The sequence below is a fragment of the Megascapheus bottae genome, chromosome 12 (genome assembly GCF_031878675.1).
Source record: "Megascapheus bottae isolate mThoBot1 chromosome 12, mThoBot2.hap1, whole genome shotgun sequence".
NCBI classification, from domain to species: Eukaryota; Metazoa; Chordata; class Mammalia; order Rodentia; family Geomyidae; genus Megascapheus; species Megascapheus bottae.
The window spans coordinates 34,007,333-34,029,700 of NC_143520.1; the positions used below are offsets into that span (position 1 = coordinate 34,007,333).

The 22,368-nt window shown below is 34.7% G+C and overlaps 1 protein-coding gene across 3 annotated transcripts in view; it reads right to left on the reverse strand.

Moving 5' to 3' along the window:
• The window catches only part of Arhgap15 (Rho GTPase activating protein 15), a 626,004-nt gene that overhangs the window by 190,709 nt on the left and 412,927 nt on the right, over positions 1-22,368 (reverse strand). For all 3 annotated transcript variants that reach the window (XM_090343126.1, XM_090343125.1, XM_090343127.1), the window contains one exon: positions 13,305-13,382. In XM_090343126.1, coding sequence (XP_090199252.1) covers positions 13,305-13,382 — 78 coding nt within the window. The remainder of the gene's footprint in view (positions 1-13,304; positions 13,383-22,368) is intronic.

Sequence of the window (22,368 nt, forward strand, 5' to 3'; positions counted from 1 at the left end):
AAATTTCTTTCCTCCAGAAGAATAACTGTGAACAAGAAAAGTCCTTGAAACTTTCAGGCATTAAAAAACAAAAAACAGAAACAAAAAACCCTCATTTCAACCATTTTATTTTGTAAGGGATGCAAACATTGCTTTTAGCAGATAAGAAATGTGAAGTTTTGCTTTAAGGCATCCTTTTGTTGCAGTAAGCATTAAAATTAGCATTTGAAAAGTTCATTAATACTACTTACAGACTTTTGTGTCATGAAGCTGCATGGTAGTTAGCATTTCCTTTTCCTATCCCAGCAAAAGGAAAAAAAAAGTACTTGAGCATTGTTTCTTTTTGTATAACAATGCAAGGTGATGTACATGAAGAAATAGATATCTACAAGTATTTTTATTTTGAAGATTTGAACTTTTCTAGCGAGTATAGTTTGCCAATTTTAAAGTGCTTTAATTGGTTTTCTGTGTGGCCTTGGGCATTTTAGCTGCATTTTATAGCCATTTAGCCTGCTCTTTTCAATTAGGAGGGATTTTTAGGTTACTAGTGAATGTCATGTTATAATAATGTACACTTAGATTTTAAAAAATATGTAGGTTTTAGCTGGGTACTGGTGGCTCATGCCTGTTATCCTAGCTACAAAGGAAGATGAGATCTGAGGATTATGGTTTGAAGCCAGCCTGGCAAGGAAAGTGGATGAGACTTTTATCTCCAACAAACTAGCAGAAAAGGTTGGAAATGGTTCTGTGGCACAAGAAGATCATGGACACTGCCAAGGCTTGGAGTTCAAGCCCCATGATGGGCAGAAAAAGAATATAATATAGTCAGCACACTAGGGTAAGCTTATAGTGGGTAAAACAGTATGATTTGAAGTGAATCAACATTACCTGACAAAAATAGATGAAAACTGAAATCCTCACAGTTGATTACTGTTGAGGCCTTTTGCTATACACTTCCCAGGAGTAGTACCTAAAATATTCTGACTAGAAAGTTGGAATGTTTGAGCAGGCTTTGAGGAGTTATGTAGGAGAGAGGGGTTCTGATATTTGGAACAAAAAGGAGGAGAAAGGACCAGGTAGATGTGAGAATGAGGAAAAGCAGCTTTCTTAAAGTTCAATGTCTACCAGGTGTCAGCACTAAGGATGAGAATGTCCTGAAGGATACAAAGGCACATTTGGCCCTTCTATCACTTGAGTGGGGATTCACTCAAGGTTTCTAGCCAGGCAGATCTGAGGATAAAGAGTGAAATACTGAGTATTTTGACAAGCAGAAATAAGAGGATCTGGCAAGTATATTAATGAGTATAATAGGGACTCCACAGGCAACTGTGAAGATAAGTAATAGAATGTAATCCCCAAATTGAACCACAGGTACGATTGTTGTTCTTAATGTACTAGGTTATTTATCTTCTCCTTTGTTGCCCTTTGGTTAATCTCATATTGTTACTGTATCTGACTTTGTTACCTGGTATATTGTATATACATTTATTTGTTTATTTGAAATAGGAAAGGCAAGGGGCAAAAAGATGATTAGGAGGAGGTGGGAGGAGGGAAATGGGGACAAAAACATGAGAAGGGGTATCAATGAGTGAGAAGTAATGTACCTACTATCTGGTGAATGTAACTGTAACTCCTCTACATATTACATCAACAATAAAAAATTAAATTAAAACAAGAACATTTTAATAAAAATAGTCAATGGGAATGCAGTAGAAGGAACAGTTCATTTCTACTGAAAATTAACTTCAGAAACCATAGAATTTGTGTTCATGAGTTCTAGCTGCAAACACTATCTAAAGGATAGGTATCCTGTTCTCTTGGGACCTATCCTGTAATAATATATAAGCACTTGCCAACCAAAAGTTCTATAAGACAACAAATTCTAGGTTGCTGGAACATGAAAGTAGACTAGGAGCTGGGAGTTTGGCCTAGTGGTAGAGTGCTTGCCTCGCATTCATGAAGACCTAGGTTCGATTCCTTGGTACCACATACATAGAAAAAGTCAGAAGTGGTGCTGTAGCTCAAGTGGTAACCTTGAGAAAGCCCAAGGACAGTGCTCAGGCCCTGGGCTCAAGCCCAGAACTGACAAAAAAAAGGAAATAGACTAGGAAAGGAATAGGAGGTGCTGGGTAAGAATTTAGCAGAAATTAATAACCCCACATGAAGCCTATATAAAAAATAATATAGAGAAAACACAGCAATATGGTCCACCAATCCCTGCTACTAGTTAAGAAGGGAGGAAAACTGGGGAAGCCTGGAGATTCTGGCATTTTCTATTTTATCCTAGCATTTTTTGCCAGTAGATAGGAATGCACTTGAACATGGAGGTTCTGTGGAACTCGAATGTTCTGTGGAGCACTTCATTTAGTCCCTGATTTATTTCTAATACCTAACATCATGCTTGCTATTATTTAATAAGAGCTTTGTAAATATGATTCGCATGAATGATATGAAATCAAAATCTTACTTATGAAGCTCACCACTTAGATCACAAAGGAAGACAATGAAGATAATGTACTACCATTTCTCCAGGAAGAATGACAATAGGAGGTCACAAAAGATGGTAGGTTTTGTTGTCTGTTGACTACGTAATTCAGCCCTTAGTTTGAATCTTACTTTAGCCCTGAATCTTGGTAAACTTTAGATACTCCTGAGTATGCAAAAAGTAATTATTTCCTGAGCTTACAACAGTTAGTTTCTTTTCATCAAGAACTTGTCTTTTTCCTTCTACAGCAAGAGCACACTTTTGTGAGGAAATTTTGCTAAAGTGCATGGGACATCTTGGAAGAATGGCATTATATAAACCTATTTGCCATTAAGGTTGTAAAATATCTGCAGCAGGAAATTCTTGTGTAGAAACAGAAACAAAAACATACTTTCAAAATTCGAGGGATAGAGGTTTTATTAATGCAATACAGTTACAATGGCCTTTATCTATATCAAGTTTTCTTTCTAAATATGCAACATTTTGGAGGGCTCTATGATGGCCAGCCAAATCATGCCTTATGGCATGCCTGACATGCTTAATTGCTAATAGCAGGCTGGTTGAGGAATCATCATCTCTCCTCAAGCTTTGTTTCATGGGGACAAAGATTGAAGCTACATGATTTTTTTTCACAGTTTATATGGCATGATTCTTTTAATACAATTTAAATTTAAATGTATTCTATAAGAATATGGTAGGTTATAGAACATACTAGTTAATGTAATTTTTTCTGAGAAATGCAGATGTAAACCACATATTATACTATTAAGATAATTTGAGGTAAAGCAGGTCTATATTATTGTAGTGTCATTCTTCTATTTTATTTTAAAGGAACAAACCTTGCATTAATGCATTCAAAACATCAAACTATCCTAGCTTGGAAACAGATGAATCAAGTTTTTAGACTGAACTCACAGGTAGTTAAGAGTATTTATGAAAAGGACATTTTAAAATAGGAGTTTCTCCTGTAGACTTTCCTAGCAGAAGATTATTCAATGGAGCCAAACCTAGATATATAAGGCCATATAGGATGAGGCTAAAAGAAAGGATCTCCAGGATATGCAAAAAGAGCTATATAATGTATGATTGCTGTTCTTAATCTACTATGCTATTTCTCATCTCTTTTGCTGTCCCTTGGTTATTCTCATATTGGTACAGTATCTGACCTTGTTATCTGGTATATTATATATATGTTTTCTTGTTTATTTGACATAGGAAAGGGAAGGGGGAAAACAAGAGGAGAGGAAGGGGGCTGGGGAGGGAACTGGGGACAAAAACATGAGAAGGTAGTATCAATGTCTGTGAAGTAATGCACCTTCTGTCTGGTGAATATAACTCTAAATCTATTAATTACAATTAAAAATAAACATAAAAATAAAGTAGGAGTTTCTCTTATCAAAGGATTTCATATATGGATATGAAGTTCATGTAGCTAGATTAGGATCTGTGTCCTGATTTCATTTTGTATTAATTTTGTATTAATTTGTATTAGAAAACTAGAAAACTTACTTAAACATTTGGAAGGTAACATTTTCTCATGTGAAGAATGTAGAGAACCAACTTTATCTATCTTACTTTTATGAGGGCCAAAGATAGCTTCAAGTTTGAGTACCTACCATGTAGTGGATTCTCAACTATCACACTTGTCAACAGTCTTCCCATGATTTTGTTATATGTTGCAATGTCATTTGCTTTTTAGTTTTGCTAGAAAACTCCTAGGTAAGAAATCTCTCCTTTTCACCTAGCCCTCCAAAATCTACAAATGCTTTTAGTGATGAAACATGTCAGTAATTTTAATCACTGAAATAGCATAACCTATGTCTGATATTTTTAAATGATATAATGACTCAGTATTGATCAGTAGTGTAAGAGAAGTCTTCTGGCTAAAACAATTAGTTAACTAAAAGAATTGATGGTCTTCTTCTGTTTCCATCAAAACTCATATAGTTTATGTCTTGGTAAATCATGTTTTCACTTGAGTGCCAGAGCAAAGATAGCTCAGTAGTGTGCAGGAGGATCCCTATTTGGCTGTGGACTTACTTGACTCACCTTGTGAGTTTTTTCTTTCAAAATACATAATTATAGCTGCCTGCATCCTGATATATTTTTTCACAGGAGTTTCTATGAGTAAGTTGCAAAATGTTTATTTTGAAAAGCTGTAATGTGTTACAGCTTAATGATTGGCTGGGCACAGTGGCTCATGCCTATAGTCCTAGCTACCCAGGAGGCTGAGATCTGAGGATCAAGGTTCAAAACCATCCTGGGCACAAAAGGACCTAAGACTTTATCTCCAATTAACTTCTAGAAAATGGGAAGTGGATCTTGGCTCAAGGGTAGGGTGGTAGCCTTGAGCTGAAAAGCACAGGGACCATGCCCAGGCCCAGGCGTAGGGCAGTAGCCTAGAGTTGAAGAGATTAGTCATAGCGCTCAGGCCAAGTTCAAGCCAAGTGACACACAAAAAAAGTGTCTCCCAGTTATTTCCCTTCCTTGAACTCAGGCTTTGGAAAATCTTCTCACCTCAGTCATGGGTGAAGAATTTTCCTTGATTCTAACTAGCATAATGTAGCAAAAGTAATAGGATGTGACTTTCAAAATTATATGATAGAGGATTATAATTTCTGTTTTGTTATTAGTGTATGAGGTGGCCTATGAACAGGTCTCTGGCCAGCCATGGTATACTGAGGCCTTTGGTCTAAACCACAAAGAACTTAATCATGCAAAAACTGTGTGAATCTATCTTGGTAGTGGTGGCTCACACCTACAGTCCTAGCTATTCAGGAATCTGAGATCTGAGGGTAGTGGTTCAAAGCCATCTCAGGCAAGCAAGGCCATGAGACTCACCAGAAAATTAAAGGGATGTTGTGGCTCAAAGTAGTGGTAGCCTTAAGTGAAAGAGTGAGATCAAGCCTGAGATCAAGCCTGACAGTCAACAAAACAACATGCTATGTGATTCTGTCTCCAGGTGAGGTAACAATCATCTCCTAGCCAAGAGCTGGATTGTAGTTTTTCAGAGGATTCAACTAAGCTGTACCCAGAGGTTTTACAATCACTGAGATATTAAAATTTTATTGTGTTAAGCAGCTATGTTGTCACTGATATTTGTAGCCAGCACTAGACAAACTCTGCAATTCTGATACACATTTAGTGTCAGAAACTTATACTGTGACATGAAGAAAGTTTGATATACTTTCTAGTGACATTCTAATAACTTCTTGTTAATTTTATGGTGATGGTTTGTTATGATGATGATAGAATTTTATTAATATCTTGTGTTTTCTGGGAGATCAACATCTACATAACTAAATAATTTAATTTCTAGATATAGTGACAAATAAAAAACAAAAACAAGATCTACATTATGGCTGGTTGGTTGCCAGTGGCTCACACCTATAATTTTAGCTACTCAGGAGGCTGAGACTTGAAGATCATGATTGAAAGCCAGCCTGAGCAAGAATGTCTGTGATACTCTTATCTGAATTAACCACACATAAAAAAGCCAGAAGTGTAACCATGTCTCAAATGGAAGATTACTAACTTTGAGCATCAAAGCACAAAGACAGAGGCTAGGGTCCTAAAAGAACAAATACAGACAGACACACACACACACACACTCTTCTAGATGACCTAAGTCTTCAATATATTTTATTTGTCCTCTTTGAGGAAAAAAAGAAAATTAAGGGTATTTTTTTGTTTCTTTGAACTCAGGAATTCCATGAATTTTAATAAGTAATGGGCTAAATCTTTAATATAGAATTGAAGTCTCCAAAGTTTTCCTACATTTGGTTGATATTTCTTCTTGAAAAAAAAGCTTATCATCAAAGAAAACTTGAGCCCTTTGACTCAATGTTTCTGAAAAGTTATGTCTAAGAAAGTCTCCAAAGCCTAGAAGTCTGTACTTTTTATGACCAAGTAGTCTTTTCAGTTTTAACGGGAAAATAAATCATTGTTAAAAGACTATCTTGTCACACAGAAGCTAAAAAGGTACAATATCAAAGGTTGAGGTGGACTTAAGGAAATACTCATTTAAAAATAATAAGAGAGCGGGGCCGGGAGTTTGGCCTAGTGGTTAAAGTGCTTGCCTAGCATGCATGAAGACCCGGGTTCGATTCCTCGGTACCACATACATAGAAAAAAGCCGGAAGTGGTGCTGAGGCTCAAGTGGTAGAGCTCTAGCCTTGAGAAAGTCCAAGGACAGTGCTCAGGCCCTGAGCTCAAGCCCAGGACTGGCAAAAAAAAATAAAAATAACAATAAGAGAGCAATAGAAATTCACTTAATACAAAATGAATGGACTTGATGCAAGAAGAAAATAAGAACAGAACTAGAAGTATTGAAGTTCTTTTTCAAATACTTTTTTTCTGTTTCATTAAATGGTCTATTTCATGATGAAATCTTCAATTGTTCACATTCTGTCTCACTTTTCTTTTCTTTTATTGAATTGTGATGCTGCAAGTAATATGAAAAGCTCAGGGATAGCCACCACTAAGTCAGCACGTTGCTTTGAGGTACAAATTCATATACAAGCAGTTTATCACAAGATTGTTTTTCTAGTGGTTGTATTTCCAGTGGACTTTGTTCTTATCATGTTCAAAGTAAACAAATCCATCCCTTTCAGCCAACGTCTAATGTGGATAGTTAGGCCAATAAAATTTATGTGGATAAATGGAGGTAGAGAACAAAGTTGTAAATTAACTTAAAAATAATTTTCCACTTAAAACAGCAATTACACATGCATGTGAACACACACACACACACAGAAAACACCCACCCCAAGTGTCTTGGCAAAAATATATTGATATCTTGACCCCCCCATAGAAAAATCAGTGTTAAAAAGTGAAGGAAAAGGCCACTAACAGTTCTGTTTTTGAATTTCTTACTATCTATGGAAAACATACCTAAAACACTGGTAAGCATTTTTCTCCAGTTTCAAGCAAATGCTACAGTGAATATCTGTAACTGTGTACTAACAATCACCAGACTGGAAAAGACCGACTCATTTCTTCTCTCACTGCTTCATTGTTGTCCTATTGGCTTATGGGTTTGGGAATCTTCATAAATTGTATTTCCAAAAAGGATGTCAATCTTTCTTTTCTCCTTTTTTATAGGGTGAAAAAGTATGTTTAAGAATACCACAGATCGTCTGAACTGAACTTGGGGTTTGGGCAAGAAGCCTAGATGGCAGCTGAAACCAAGTGTTGATATGGGGAAGATAGGGAATTTGGATTTGGATTAGACATACTGTCAAAAGTTCTCAGGACAGTTATGCATCATCCTCTATACTCAGCTCTGTCCTTTGCAAAATTACTCCATGCTAGAAAACCATCTAGAGGTCACAGATCATTCTGAAAATGACACAGGCTGATGACAGGTTGACATCCAAGGTCATGGATCAGTTTTCTTTGGGGGAATATATGCATTAAGCAGAAGAATTGCATCAGCAAAATGTCACTGAAAGCTGTCACCCAACTCAACAAACAAGGCAAACCTCTGCAAACTAATGTTACGGATATCCCAGTAAATCAAGAATTCTCAATGCCTTTCCTCAAGGCTGAAACAAAATATTGTGTTAAAGTAGTTTCTTGGTCCAAACATAGACTTATAAAGCCTTACAGAAACATGGCAGTGCTAGGCTTCTTCATAACTGTGATGTTTGGCATTTTCCCAAGAAACTTTTTCTTTGAACCATCTTTGCCAAACTTCAGTGGTAGCACTTATCACTTACCAATCCTGAAAAGCAGGATGGAAACACAAACTTACAAACTGTGTGTTGCATGAAGAGATTCAGATATGCCTTTATATTCATGCAATAAAGAATTCATGAATGGGACATGCAGAATCACTTCAGTGGTTTCCATCATAAGTTCTTAATCAGAAAGACCTGAAACCTTGTATTAACACCATGAATTACATCCTATATGGGCAACATTTAACATGTACGATTTGTTTCTTCTTTATTTTATATATGATAGTAAGGAGCTTTGTAATCAGAGCTGAGCTTCAAGCTTGCTAAGCAGGTGCCCTACCTCTGGAGCTATGACTCTGGGCCTTAACCCCTCCCCCCAGCTTTGATTTTTTCTGACACAGGGTTTTGTTTCATGGTAGCACATATACCTGGGACACAATCTTCCTATTTGCACTTTCTTTCTTTCTTTTTTTTTTTTTTTTTGCCAGTCCTGGGCTTGAGTTCAGGGCCTGAGCACTGTCCTTGGACTTTCTCAAGGCTAGAGCTCTACCACTTGAGCCTCAGCACCACTTCTGGCTTTTTTTTTTTTTTTTTATGTATGTGGTACCGAGGAATCAAACCCGGGTCTTCCTGCATGCTAGGCAAGCACTTTAACCAGTAGGCCAAACTCCCGGCCCCCCTATTTGCACTTTCTGCTGTAGCTGGGATGTGATTCACCTTGTCAGATATTGGTAAAAATGATGTCTTATGAACTTATTTGTGAAGCATAATCGTCCCAGTCTGTGTTCCTCTAGTGCCTGGAAAGCTTCCTCATTTCAAAAATGGCCACAATAATTGCACCTACACTACAAAGCAGAAGAAAATATTAGGTACAGTGGCATATCTTAAATTATGAAAATGTTAGCTATTTCCATACTACTAATAATTATATTTATTATCATTATTACTAGTTTTAATTAAGACTAGCTTTCCAAAAGTGATCACTTTAAATTTAACTTGTATGTCATCTCATCTGGAAGTATAATAAGGTATCTAATTCCTTCGGATTTAGTGAGTCTAACAGAAAACCAAAACAAATTGAATCATTCAACTGGTGTATTTAGAATTGCTGATGATTATAGCATTCAAGAAAGTTAGTGAAACACATAAATTGCAATTCAACTATTCTTGAAAATCTTTATAATCAGTTTTCATTTTTCAAGTCTAATACTGGGTATGGCTTACTCATTTAAATATGTATATATAGAGCCTCTTTTAAAAAAAGAAACATCGTGTAAGGTGAATATGGAGGAGATAAAAGGTGTTAATATAAGTAGGAGATGTTAAACTCATTTATGTTTCAATTTACGAGTACAAAATTATATGCATTGCATTTGCATACCACTTTAGGCTTTTTATGGGATTATGATGACATCATCATTTTATATACACACACACTCACACAGTATGTGCATCCTCTTTGTTCCAAGACATGATAGTCTTCTTTGTTAGCTCCCATGTTAGAGCCCTGGTGTAGAAAGATGGGAAGGGATGGTGATAGTAATAAACTAAAGAAAGCAATCCCCAAGCAACTATTCAATGGGTAGTCTCATTAGTAAATTTTGAAAGGAATTGATACACTTATTTTACCAAAAAATTGCAAACCACAACTTGGATAAAGTGACTAGCATCAGAAGTCATAATGTAACATAATTTGTGTTGAATGTGTTGTAATCTCACACTGCTCTAAAACAGGAAGATAGTTTGCTGACAATTTTGTGCTATCAGATACCAATGCAGGCCTCTGCCCAGCTTTACATTGTCAACTTTTATGGAAACATGAGTAATACGTAGTCTCAGGGGACACACAAGTTTGGATTGCAAATACAAGATGGACAGATTTCATATTTTCTTTGCAGAGATTTTTTGCTTTTTAAAATGCTGAGCATATTGTTTAAGGCAGGAAATGCATCTCGTGTTTGTTTCTAGCAAGGCTTCTGTTTTGTGATTTCTTCTTTTTAGAAGAAATGTGTTGCCCAGCTGTCTAGAATCCCTATCAGGATATGGTTTCAGTATGAAATATGTTACAAGAATGATTTTAGCTGGTTATAAACAAGGATGAAAATGAGGCTGAAGCTGTGGTATCTAATTTTTTACCCACAGAAAGAACTCTGGTTGTGTCCGAGGGGATGAATATGAGTCGAGAACATGATTTTTAGTTTTATGTTTTTCCCAGGAAGGAAAGAAATTTTGAAAGACAAAAGGTCAGATTTGCTAGCAAGTATTCTCAGCTACAGAGATTCTCAGAAACCAGAATTGTGAGAGCAACTGGATGAAAGAACTGTAGTTAACTCTTACCAGATTTGGTGAGACTTTTTTGATCTGAGTTGAGTTGAACTGACTGAGGGAGTTTAATGTTCTCCAATTGTAGCACATTACCTACTTGCAGAACACATACATGTACATATATACATGCATACAAATGTGCATATACACATATATACATACACATACACACACAAAGTATCCCTAAAGGATATACCTCAAGACTAGTACTAGTTAATGGGTAAAAATGTATGTCTGGCTCATGTTGTAACTTTTTAGAGAAACAGACATTTTGATCAGTATCAGTTTTTATACCAAGGCTCAAATTCTAATGTCTCTGAAAAAGTTACTGAGTCCAATTGTCTATAATCTTCCTAAGAGATGGCCTACAGCTCTACAAATATGTAAGTTTAGATGTTTGATATGGATATGCTAATTTACATTCAATCTTCATTGTAATGTGATCACAAATAAGAAATCAGAGTGGAGGCTTCTGGAAGAAAATGACTTATGGTTTAAGACTAGAAAAATACGAAGAAATCTAGTCAGGAAGCTTGTATATGTAGTATAAGAGGGAAAAGATAGGAAAATAATGAAAGTAAATATAGAAAAGATTTATGAAGTAAATTAGTTTGAAAGCATGAATGTATAGCTTAAGAATGTGTCATGAAAAGGCTGATGATACAGTTTGGTGTTAGAGCACATGCAAAGCCCTAGGTTCAATGTCCACCACTTTATTTTCGCCAGTCCTGGCTGGAACTCAGGGCCTGCGCACTGTCCATGGGCTTTCTCATGGCTAGAGCTCTACCACTTGAGCCACAGAACCACTTCTGGCTTTTTTCTACGTGGTGTGGAGGAATCAAATCTGGGTCTTTGTGCATGCTAGGCAAGCATTCTACCACTATGCCAAACTCCCGGCCCTTCCATCACTTTCTTAAAAAGAATGCATCATGAAGGTGATTCAGAGAATCTTTCATTCATTAGAAGTTATGTGAGAAGCCACATTATGAGTTTCTGAAGATCATTTTTGTAAGGAAAAGTTATATGAACTTGTCACATTTCTGAGGGAATACCATATATGTTATTTCTCACAAATGTTTCCAAACCATTCTTCCACTATTGTTCTTATTGGAAAAGGAAAAAGGCTTTATGGAGGGTCAAATAAGATGCTAAGGATACAAAGAATATGTGATGTCTACCTCATTATTACTTTTTGTGCGTTGTTCATAATAATATCTTATGTTTTTAGGCATTTTTAATTTTCCATTTCTAATTCTAATTTTTTAAATTAATGTAACTTTGCTTTCAGTACTGAAGTTTGAACTGGGAGATTCATGCTTCCTACTCAAACATTCTACCACTTAAGGGACACTTCAGTGTTCTGTACTAAAGATGTACTTTTAGATACAACCCCTTACTTTTGACCTGGCTTGCCTCAGACCATTATATCCTCTTATCTCCTCTCAATTAATTGTGATTACTGATATGAGTCAGCATTACCTCACCTAATTAATATACTTTTGAAGGGTAGTTTCAGGTTTAAAGAAGAATTAAACTAAAAATGCAAAAGTTACTATATACACTCTCATACTTCTAATAGTGTCTTCTCCTACCTTGATTTTCTGGAATAACTTTGTTGCATATTAGTATTAACTAGCCTCTATAGTTTATACTAGGGATCATTCTTTATGTTGTTTATTTCATTGGTGTTGACAAATTTATAAAGACATGTATCCATGATTACCATATGATAAAATATTATTTAACAGCCTTCAAAATTTGTATTCATCTATTTATTATCTTCTCACTCTCCTCAATTCCTTGCTACTTATAGTTACTTTCTCTTTCTATGAATGTGCTTGTGTAGAATGCCATATAATTTATATTCTGTAGTCTTTTCACATTGACTTTTTTCATTGAACAATATGCATTTAAAAGATATCTGATAATCTTTAAGATATTTGTTGTAGTGGTGAAAGTAGTGGTGCTGAGGATACAATCTGGTGAATGCTAGACAAGTCTATGTTTTATTGATTATGAATAAAATTACATTAACATTTGGTTTACAGATATTTGTGTTTTTACATTTTAGTCATTGGGAAGTTGTGTGAAAGCTGGATCATACGAAAAAAGTGATTAGTTTAATAGAAAATGTCAAAGTAGGACCTGGAGTTTGGCTCAGTGGAAAAGTGTTTGCCTAGCAAGCACAAAGCCTTGGGTTCAATTCCTTGGTACAACATACACAGAGTAAGCTGAAAGTGGTGCTGTGGCTCAATGGTAGAGCTCTAGCCTTGAGAAGGCCCAAGAATAGTGCTCAGTCCCTGAGTTTAAGACCCAGGACTGGCAAAACAAAACATCAAAATATCTTCCCAAATCACTATTCCATATTGCATTTCCAACTGCAATGAATGGAATTTCTTTTGCTCCACATCTAAACTTTTGTTGGTGTGCTTAAGATTTTAGACATTGTTTTAATTTGCAGATGTTTAAAACTATATTCATATCTCAGTGTGCAAATCTTTTGTATGCAGATGATATTTCTTACATCTGTGATTTTGATAGTTATTCATTAATTTTATTTCACTCATTAAGTGACCATAATAAATAAGTATTATTTTCAAATGTGAGTGATTTTTCTTTCTTTAATTTTCTTCCAATTATAATATTTCATATTCTACTCATTACTTATTACTATGAGTTTCCCTTTCTCTCTTCATCTCCAAGTAAAGTGGTTATGTTTAATTTTCTAGTGATAATTGCTTAACTTCTTCAACTTTTCCCTTTAAAGATATACCATTAACTTTCATAGTTCACATAGATAAAACAATGTGAACTGAATTGAAGAAATCACTTACCTTGGTTAACAATAAATCTTAACTTCTGTATTGTTGCCAGATTGCCACTAACTCGATATATTCCATCAACATCTAGGCCTGAAAATAAAGGGACATATTTTATATTAGCTTAGATAAAAACTGAGATGGTAAAAATAAAAATGTAATTGTGGAAAGATCAGTGAATATCTTCTCCTTACAGAGAAAACAAATTTCTGTGACTTAAATTAAAGGACCTTCAAAAATTTTTTTTTTGCCAGTCCTGGAGCATGAACTCAGGGCCTAAGCACTGTCTTTCGGTTTTCTCAAGGCTAAAGTTCTACCACTTGAGCCACAGCACCATTTTTGGCTATGTATATGTATAGCGATGAATTGAACCAAGGTTTTCGTTCATGTTAGACAAGCACTCTACCACTAGACCAAATTCCAGACCCTTTTATGTCTTTCATTTCCCTCCGTCCTTCCGTCCCTCCCTCCCTCCCTTCTGTCCCTCCCTCCCTCCCTTCTGTCCCTCCCTCCCTCCCTCCCTTTCTTCCTTCCTACCTTCCTTCCTTCCTTCTTTCCATCATTTTTTCTACCAGTCTTGAGGGCTTGGGTGCTATCCCTGAGGGTTTTTTTTTTTTTTTTTTTTTTTTTTTTGCTTTGTTTTGTTTCCTCAAAGCTAGCACTCTACCACTTGAACCACATCTCTACTTTTAGGTTTTTGGTCGTTAATTTGAGCTAAGGAATTTATGGAATTTCTTAACTAAGCAGGCTCTGAACCTCAATTCTTAGATGTCAACTTCTGGAGTAGGTAGGATTGCAGGTGTGAACCATTAGTCCCTGGTAATTATTGTTGATTTTCAGAATGAAAAAAATAAGTCAAGGTATTTGTGACTTATTTTTTTTCTTTGCTATTTTCTTTGTGCTTTCTTCAATTATTTTCTCTCTGCTTTCCTCCCTTCTCACTTTTCTCTCTTCCTTTTTCTTCCCCTTCCCTTTCTCTCCATTCATTCCCTCTCAACCTGCTCTTTTTCTCCTGTGATCACTATAAGGTAACATATTGATCCGATAATTTGAAACTGCATAGTGAAAACCCTATCCCAAATATAAAACTATTTTGGTGATTTCAAAAGTCATATTGATAATGGGGTGCTCCATTTTGTACAAAATAAATCAAATCCTCTTCAAATGGTAGTTTTAGATGATGTAAAAACTCTTGAGGAAAATAACTTATCCTGTCAGTGGATTTTTACAATCCACACTCCTTTTTGACACATCTCTTTATATATAGTATTTGGTTATTTTAATGATCAAGTAAGAAACAAGAGAATTGAGAAACAAGAAAATGTAAAGAAAAATACTCATTTAAGCACATTTTTGTCTCTCAGAAATACTAATTGTACAATCTTGATAGCAAGGAAGGAAGGAAGGAAGGAAAGAAGGAAGGAAGGAAGGAAGGAAGGAAGGAAGGAAGGAAGGAAGGAAGGAAGGAAGGAAGGAAGGAAGGAAGGGAGGGAGGGAGGGAGGGAGGAAGGGAGGAAGGGAGGAAGGGGGGAGAGAGGGGGAAGGGAGAGAGGGAGAGGGAAAGGAGGGAGGGAGGGAAATGAAAGACATAAAAGGGGCCTGGAATTTGGTCTAGTGGTAGAGTGCTTGTCTAACATGAATGAAAACATATCTATCTATCTATCTCTCTCTCTCTCTATATATATATAATATATTCTTTGATGTCTCTAGGCTATATGAGGACAGGCCTGATGAAATTCCTCACCACATTTCTCTAGGTAGGTGGTTGAGTATCATTGTTAATCATTGTAATTGTGAATAGTAAGGATTAATAAATTGGATGAAATTATTTTCACAGTGTAACAAATAACAAATAAAGATTTTATGAAGCTCTTTGTTGACATGAAATGAGTTCTTACATTGAATTCCCATCTCTGGTACTGGGGTTGAACTCAGGACCTCATGCTATGTAAGTATTCTACCAGTTGAGCCATGGCCTCAGTCCCATATACTTTAAATTAGGAATATTAGAATCATTTTGTCGACTGGTTGTAGTGTAACATTATAACTTATACCAGTAATATTCATGTCATAATTTAGGCTAATAATTCACTGTTGTTTTCAGTCTTTTACATAATAAAAATGGAGTAGCTTGGGATAATAGAAGTAACACAGAATTCACTGCTTGCAAATATATTCATTCATGTGACTTTTGTGGTTCTATAATGATCTAACAATAAACATTAAATTACTGACATGCTAACCATTCTGAGAAATATAGATTGTGAGGGATTCATAAGTGATAATAGGAACAAATGGATATTTATAAATATCAAAAAAATCCTTCTTCCTGATGTACAAAATAGCTTCATTAATCTACAAAGACTCTAAATTCTTTGTTTCATAGTATGCACTTGACAGCTTAAATGTGAATGTCATCTTAATTAAAATTTTTCTATTATCTTATTCCTAATTTTAGTACTGATTCCAGTTGGTATTAAGTTTATGAACATAAGTACAGAATGTTAAAAGATAAAGTTATAAATAATTTGCTAGCTAATTTTTCTTGCTTTTTATTACAAAGTGCTTGGTGTTTTACTTTAACCTGTAAGATTTTAAATTATGCAAAACATGTGGACAAAATATAAAAATTTGTACAGTTAAATAAGTGTATCCTCTCAGAGTTTCTGTCTCAAATTTTTCTGAGAAACTTTTGGAATTCATTGAATTCATTCTGGGAGGTGCTATACTGTCATCAGAAAAAAGTTCATGATGGGAATTTGGAGCTTTTGAGAAGATTTTACTGGTAGACACTGTCAAATGTTGACCACTTGTGGTGAATAATGTTATTTTGTCTGCCAATGAGAATTTTGACCAGGTCTTTTGGTTTGTCTCTACACAATTGTCTTCTACAGTTGCCCACATATTTTTTCTCCTAAGTTAGCAATTGCATTGAAGTTAAAGTAAATAAATAAGAAAAGAGAAACATCAGTAAAACTTGTATTTTTGTTTTCCAAATGACAGATCTAATATATATTATATAAATATATATATAATATTATAAATTATATAAAATATACAAATATATTAAATATATGTATTTTTTGCCAGTCATGGGGCTTGAACTCAGAGCCTGGCCATTTTTGCTCAAGGCTAGCACTCTACCACTCAAGCTACAACTCTATTTCTGGCTTTTTCTGAGTATGTGGTACTGAGGAATTGAATCCAGGGTTTCATGCATGCTAAGCAAGCATTTTACTACTAGCCTCTGATCCTGGCCCCTATCTATCTATCTATCTATCTATCTATCTATCTATCTATCTATCTATATGTCTATCTATCTATCTATCTATCTATATATTTAAAGAATCAGTTAATTAATCACATTTAAGATAATTATGAAAGATGAAAAGTCAATTGATATCTAAGAAAAATCAGAAAATTAAGTGTTTCCTTTTTAAATTAATTTTTTTGTTTTGTTAATTAGTTGAGCTCTAACAAGAGGTCAATGATATGTGAAATTATGAAATGTAAACAGAATTTTATTGCAGATTCAGACTTATTTTCAATTTCATTTTAATGTGCATATTCTTTTAAGTGAGGTTTAACATCAATGCAATTTTATTTTGAATCTGTGAGACTCTGACTTCAAAGGCCAATGAAATGTATATGTTGTCTTCAGATGCAAACTGATTTCAATTTGCAAATTGAAATTCCTTGTTATCCAAAACCTTTCCTTTTCTCTTATAAACACTTCAGGTTCCAACAAAAAAGAACTTCTCTTGGTATTTTTTTTGAAATTTTTTTTAGAAAAGAAGTTTTTTAAAGCTTAATAATCAAAAACATTTGGAAAAGTTGTACATGACTCTGGATATGTTACATATGAGCCACTGGAAAATAGTATACTGTTCAAAAAAGTTGTCTCATCCTAAACTAATAACCTACTTGCTTCTGGGATAAAAGGAGGGGGTGCTGGTGAGTAATGTAGACCTGTGCTACCACTGTGGTTGCAGAGCTGAGTAACAGCTGAGAAACTGTTTTGTGGCTTTAGATAGAAACCAGAAAGTAAGAGGAGTCAAGTAAAGCTTTTCAGATGCAATATGAATCTAACTTGACACAACTTCCAATGGCATAGGATTCAGAGATATCAACACCACACATCTTGTGGATGATAATAATCTCTGACAGAAGTGGCTCCTGCTTTAAATGGCTCCTTCTCTAGTGTTATCATAACTTTTAAATTATACAAATAAAGTGAAAAATGACAATTTAGTACATATTAGAAAGTCAGTGACTGTACTTTGCAAAATAATCTGGTGCAATCAGTGAAACTTGGCAATTGGATGTTATATAGGTATAGTCCTAAAGTTGACTAGATTTTTGCTGTATGGCTCATAGAACAGCAATCCCAAAGCTCAGGGAATATCCAAATTGTAATTATTCACATGTCATCCTCTTCTTGCTCCAAGAACTTTGAAAATTATGCCAAACCAAACCAATGTAAATTGGTGGATTTGGACATCCTTTTCATGACCACATTATCCTTTTGGATTGAAAACTACTTATTTTGGAAATATAATTAGACTTGGTATGATTATTTTAAATGAGCAATGTCTTCAAGGTACCCACATAGTGCTTTGGTAAAGTTTGGAGACAAATTACTTTGAGAGTTACCTCTTTCCAGAAAATAACATGGCTGTGAATACTGACAGAAAATTTGCCGGCTAGGCTAAAAATACTTCAGTAACATTATGAAACAAAGTCATTGTAAAGTTTTGAGAATCAGAGTGGCATTTACAAAGGTCACAGAAAGCTTTCAGAAGAAATCCACACATCCACTGAAATATCATTTTTTTTCGTTATCAGCTGACTTTCTTTGGTTGCATGATAGAGTTTACCACTGGCAGAAATCACTAGGTACTGCTGTGGGCATTTTCAAAAGTCCTTTCCTCCTTTTAGACTGGGATAGACACACAATTAGGAGTTTTGGGGACCAAATGGTAGTCTAAACTCAGTGGAAAGAATGTAGCTGTCATAAGTAATTCCCACCATAAATCTCAGACACTTCCCAAAAAGAAATCTTACAGACCAACACTCCTCAGAGTTTATTGGTTGATCTACCAAAATATGGGCATTTTTTTTTCCTTTTTGACAATATAGATGAGCCTGATGAAAATAGCTGCAAACTGGATTAGGTAGCATTCTTGGTAGCCTGACTGCTGGGCATACCGTGGAGATGTGGAATTTGAGCCTGCCTAGCCGTATCCCAAAAGCCTACTTGTTTTCCTGACTCCGTAATGGCTTCCAAATCTCTTGAGACTGCAAATAAGGGCTGGGAATTTTGCCCAACAGTCCCTGTCCTGAGATTTATGGTGCTTCCTAATTTCTAGTAGACCAGAACTACCCTAAGAAGAATCACTCTCCCAATACTTTGCACATCTGGCTTTTCCTCTGACAAGAACCATCAAGCACGGGAACACTAGCTGTCCTAATCTGTTAAAGATTTCTTTATTTGACCTTCCAAAACCCTACTTGGTTCTGAGCTAAAATCAAGTCTTTGTACAATTCAGAACTATTCCTTCTCCTCTGAATTGAAGTACTTCTAATGATTCATTGTAGACATATCTGTTCACTCATTTTTAATCCAGACTGAAAATATAAAATACAATTTAAAACTCAAATTTATACTCTATGTTAATGGTTAGCATTTATTCTGTAACTGTGTGCTGGTATTATTTGGTTATTACTAAATTCTCATGAGATGACAACTCTTCAATTGCCATACAGTTTTTTATGAATGAATGTTGCTATAAAAAAGAGTTGACATAATTCTGATTATAAAACAAGATAATTAAAAAATTAGAATTGTAACTTCTCCACACATACCTGATTTTTATCCCATATATATGTATTTTTTAAATGTTAAAAAACTTATATTTGTAGTACTGGGCTCATTGGTATTTATAATCTTAGCAAAGAAGATTGAGGATGAAAAGTCAAGTTGAACAGACACATTTGAATGACTCCATTGCTAATTAATTAGCAAAAAGCCAAAAGGGTAGATGTGATTCAAGTGGTAGAGCACCAGTCATGAATAAAAAAGCTGAGGTTATGAGAGCCTTACTTCATGCCCCTATACTGGTACTAAAATATAATAATCACAAACACACAGCAAAAGTTTACCCAGAAATGTTCCATATCTAGATCTTATCAAGTAAAAAAGTTTCTTGTAGTGCTCAAGAAATGCTTGTAATTACTTTATCTCTTTTTTTGTACTTAGAATTTCTTGAGGAAAATAAATTTTCTTTAGTAATTTTATAGATGTGTTGTTAAATATCAGATTAAACTTGTGGTTGAATAAATAAAATAACATATAGAATGGTTGTAGAAACTCCTGTATGTTTGGAGCATCCATAATCTGAAAATCTGAAATGTGAAATGCCTCAAAATCTGAAACATTTTTAAGTGACAATATGACACACTAAGTAGAAAATTTCACATGATTAAACTTTGTTTCATATCCCCAACTATGGGAAATATTGTATGAAACTACTTTCAGGCAATGTGTACTGATGTGCATAAAACATAAATGAGTTTTATATCTAGAGCTTGATCTCTTCCCCAGATATCTCATTCTCTACATAAATATATGCAAATACTTCAAGTTAATTTTTTTTTGATTTCTGAAACACTTCCAAGCAATTAAGATACAAACAATTTGGATGCAAATTCTCAACTCATATTTACACTGATCTTTCTCTCTGTTCGCTTGGATTTTTAATAAGAAGGCTGAGTGAGGGCTTCTTGTACATTGGGTGAATGGTGAATGAACAGTGGAAAGGGGATTCTGTCAACTACCAAATGAAAGGACCATTACTCTGGGCATGGAGTACTCGGTTACAGTGCTCTAAGGCAAAACTCCCTATTGTAGGAAAACCAAAGTACTTGGTTCTCTACTGTCTTCCATTTAGATATCAGCTACTTCTGTGCTCTTCTAATAAAACTTGACCAAATGCTTAAGTGGTTGCTGTAGGTTTATCAAGGTGCAGAATAAAAGACTTAGGGCCCATCCTTCCCAGCAGTTAGGTCCTATCATTTAATGAATTACTTTATATACTGTCTCTTGATGATTTTTCTTCTTTTTAATTGTTGAATCCAAGAGAGAATATTCTCTAGATGTCCCTGGAAAGAATTGTGATTAATTATGGTGTCTGGGAATGGTGGCTTTCTTTTTCTTGTTTAATTTCTCTATTTACTTTGATCCCATCTGCTCTTTGTCTTCCTGGAATTTCTATTTCTGGTTTGCTGATGGCACCTATTCTTTTTTTAGCATCATTCATTTTATCCCTTCTTTCAAACACATCTTTTTATTGTTTTATTGGAAATTCATTGAAAAATGAAAATCAGATATATTTTCTTATTTTCTCAGGCTGACTTCAGTGGGAAGCCTGAATTACCTTTCATAAAGATAGAGTTTTTAATACTGGGAACAAAATGTTCATTAGATGGTTGGCATCTTTCTGTCAAGGGATTTTATTGGTGCGTGGGATATCAATGATGATAGATTAAATTATGCATGTTTATGATATAGAATCCCAGTGAAGATTTTAAATATGGGGATACCATGCTAACTCATGGATCAGTTTCAATGTGTTACTAAATTCTCTTGTTTTTTCTCATGACAATGATTATTGTCATTTATGATTTTAACAATGCAAGCTTTATTACAATTTTTCTCTTCAACTTCTCGAACCCTTTGCTTTCCAGTTTTTCCTCTTTTTGTTATTTTTGTCATATTGCTTTGTATTTTTGCAATGAGTTCTCTTTTCATAGAGTTTGTTATTGCGAGATATTTTTCTTTTTCTCTTAATATAATAAATACTTATGTGTAATTTTTCTCTTACTACTTCTGCTTACTTATTTGTTTTGGTTGAAATCATTGTACAAATTTCCTTGGTCTGTTCTGTATTTGTCGTCTCTGAATGAATTTTCATCTACTAGGTAATTGTAGGAGATTTATATGCAAATTAAGGAGTTTTGCCTTCTTTTACTGTGGAAAGAGTAGGTATTTCTTGCTAAATGTAAAATAAAGTTAAATTGAAAGAAGTTAATAAGAAAAATGATTTTTTTCCTTTAGAATGGTTCAGAGGTTATGATACTGATGAATAAACCATTACTTTGTACTGATTATATAGTCACTATATTAGAGATCAGTAAATTTCAGATTTAAATTAAATATAAAGTAAAAGCACACAAAACAAAGGACATCCACATTAGACTAATGAAGGAGTCATATCAAACACAGAAAATTTTAAATGAGGAGTAGTTTTAGGTTCACTATCAAATGCTTTCCTCCACATCCCACTCCACTCTTTGAGTTATATGGGATTGTTGGCCTAAGTAGGCATTGCAGAGGTTACCAGTCTTAGGTCCATTATGAAAATCTCTGAAATTAAGAAGATCCCAGGAAACCCTCAGACTGAGGATAACATTTCATTAGGAAATAACATTTCGTCATTTATACTCTGATAGAAGATCGAAGATGACCAAATGAAAGGATTTTAGAAAATGGAAAACAGGATTCTTAGAAATAATCTTTGATACTTTCTCATATTTCATTTTTAATAAAAATCTTCATCTTAAAGACCCTGGTTATCATTAAGATCAAGTGGTTGTTTTAAGTGAAATTATCACTGGAAGATATTAGAAGTTGGAAGTTGCCTTTAGTTCAGCTCCTATCTTTCTCAGAGTTCTTTGTTTCAATTCCACTGTTATGCTGTGATTATGCTGATGTAAATAAATCATTCTTTTGGTATTGGGACTTGCATACTGTGTTTCATTAAAATAAATAGGAGTTATAAGAACAAAGAATTTGTTTTGACCCACCACAATCATCTGATAGTTTGCAAGCAAAGACACCAACATAACCTGAGGTCCATATAGCACTAAAAAAGACCTAGTAAGTTCAAGGAGGAAAAATGAGCTTGTAGAGATGTCATTCTTAAAGGAGAAGTGGGATTGTGGAAAGGACTAATCTGCATTCTGTGCCTACACAAGATTTTTCCTCTTTAAGATTTTAGTAACAGTCTTTCATAAGTTA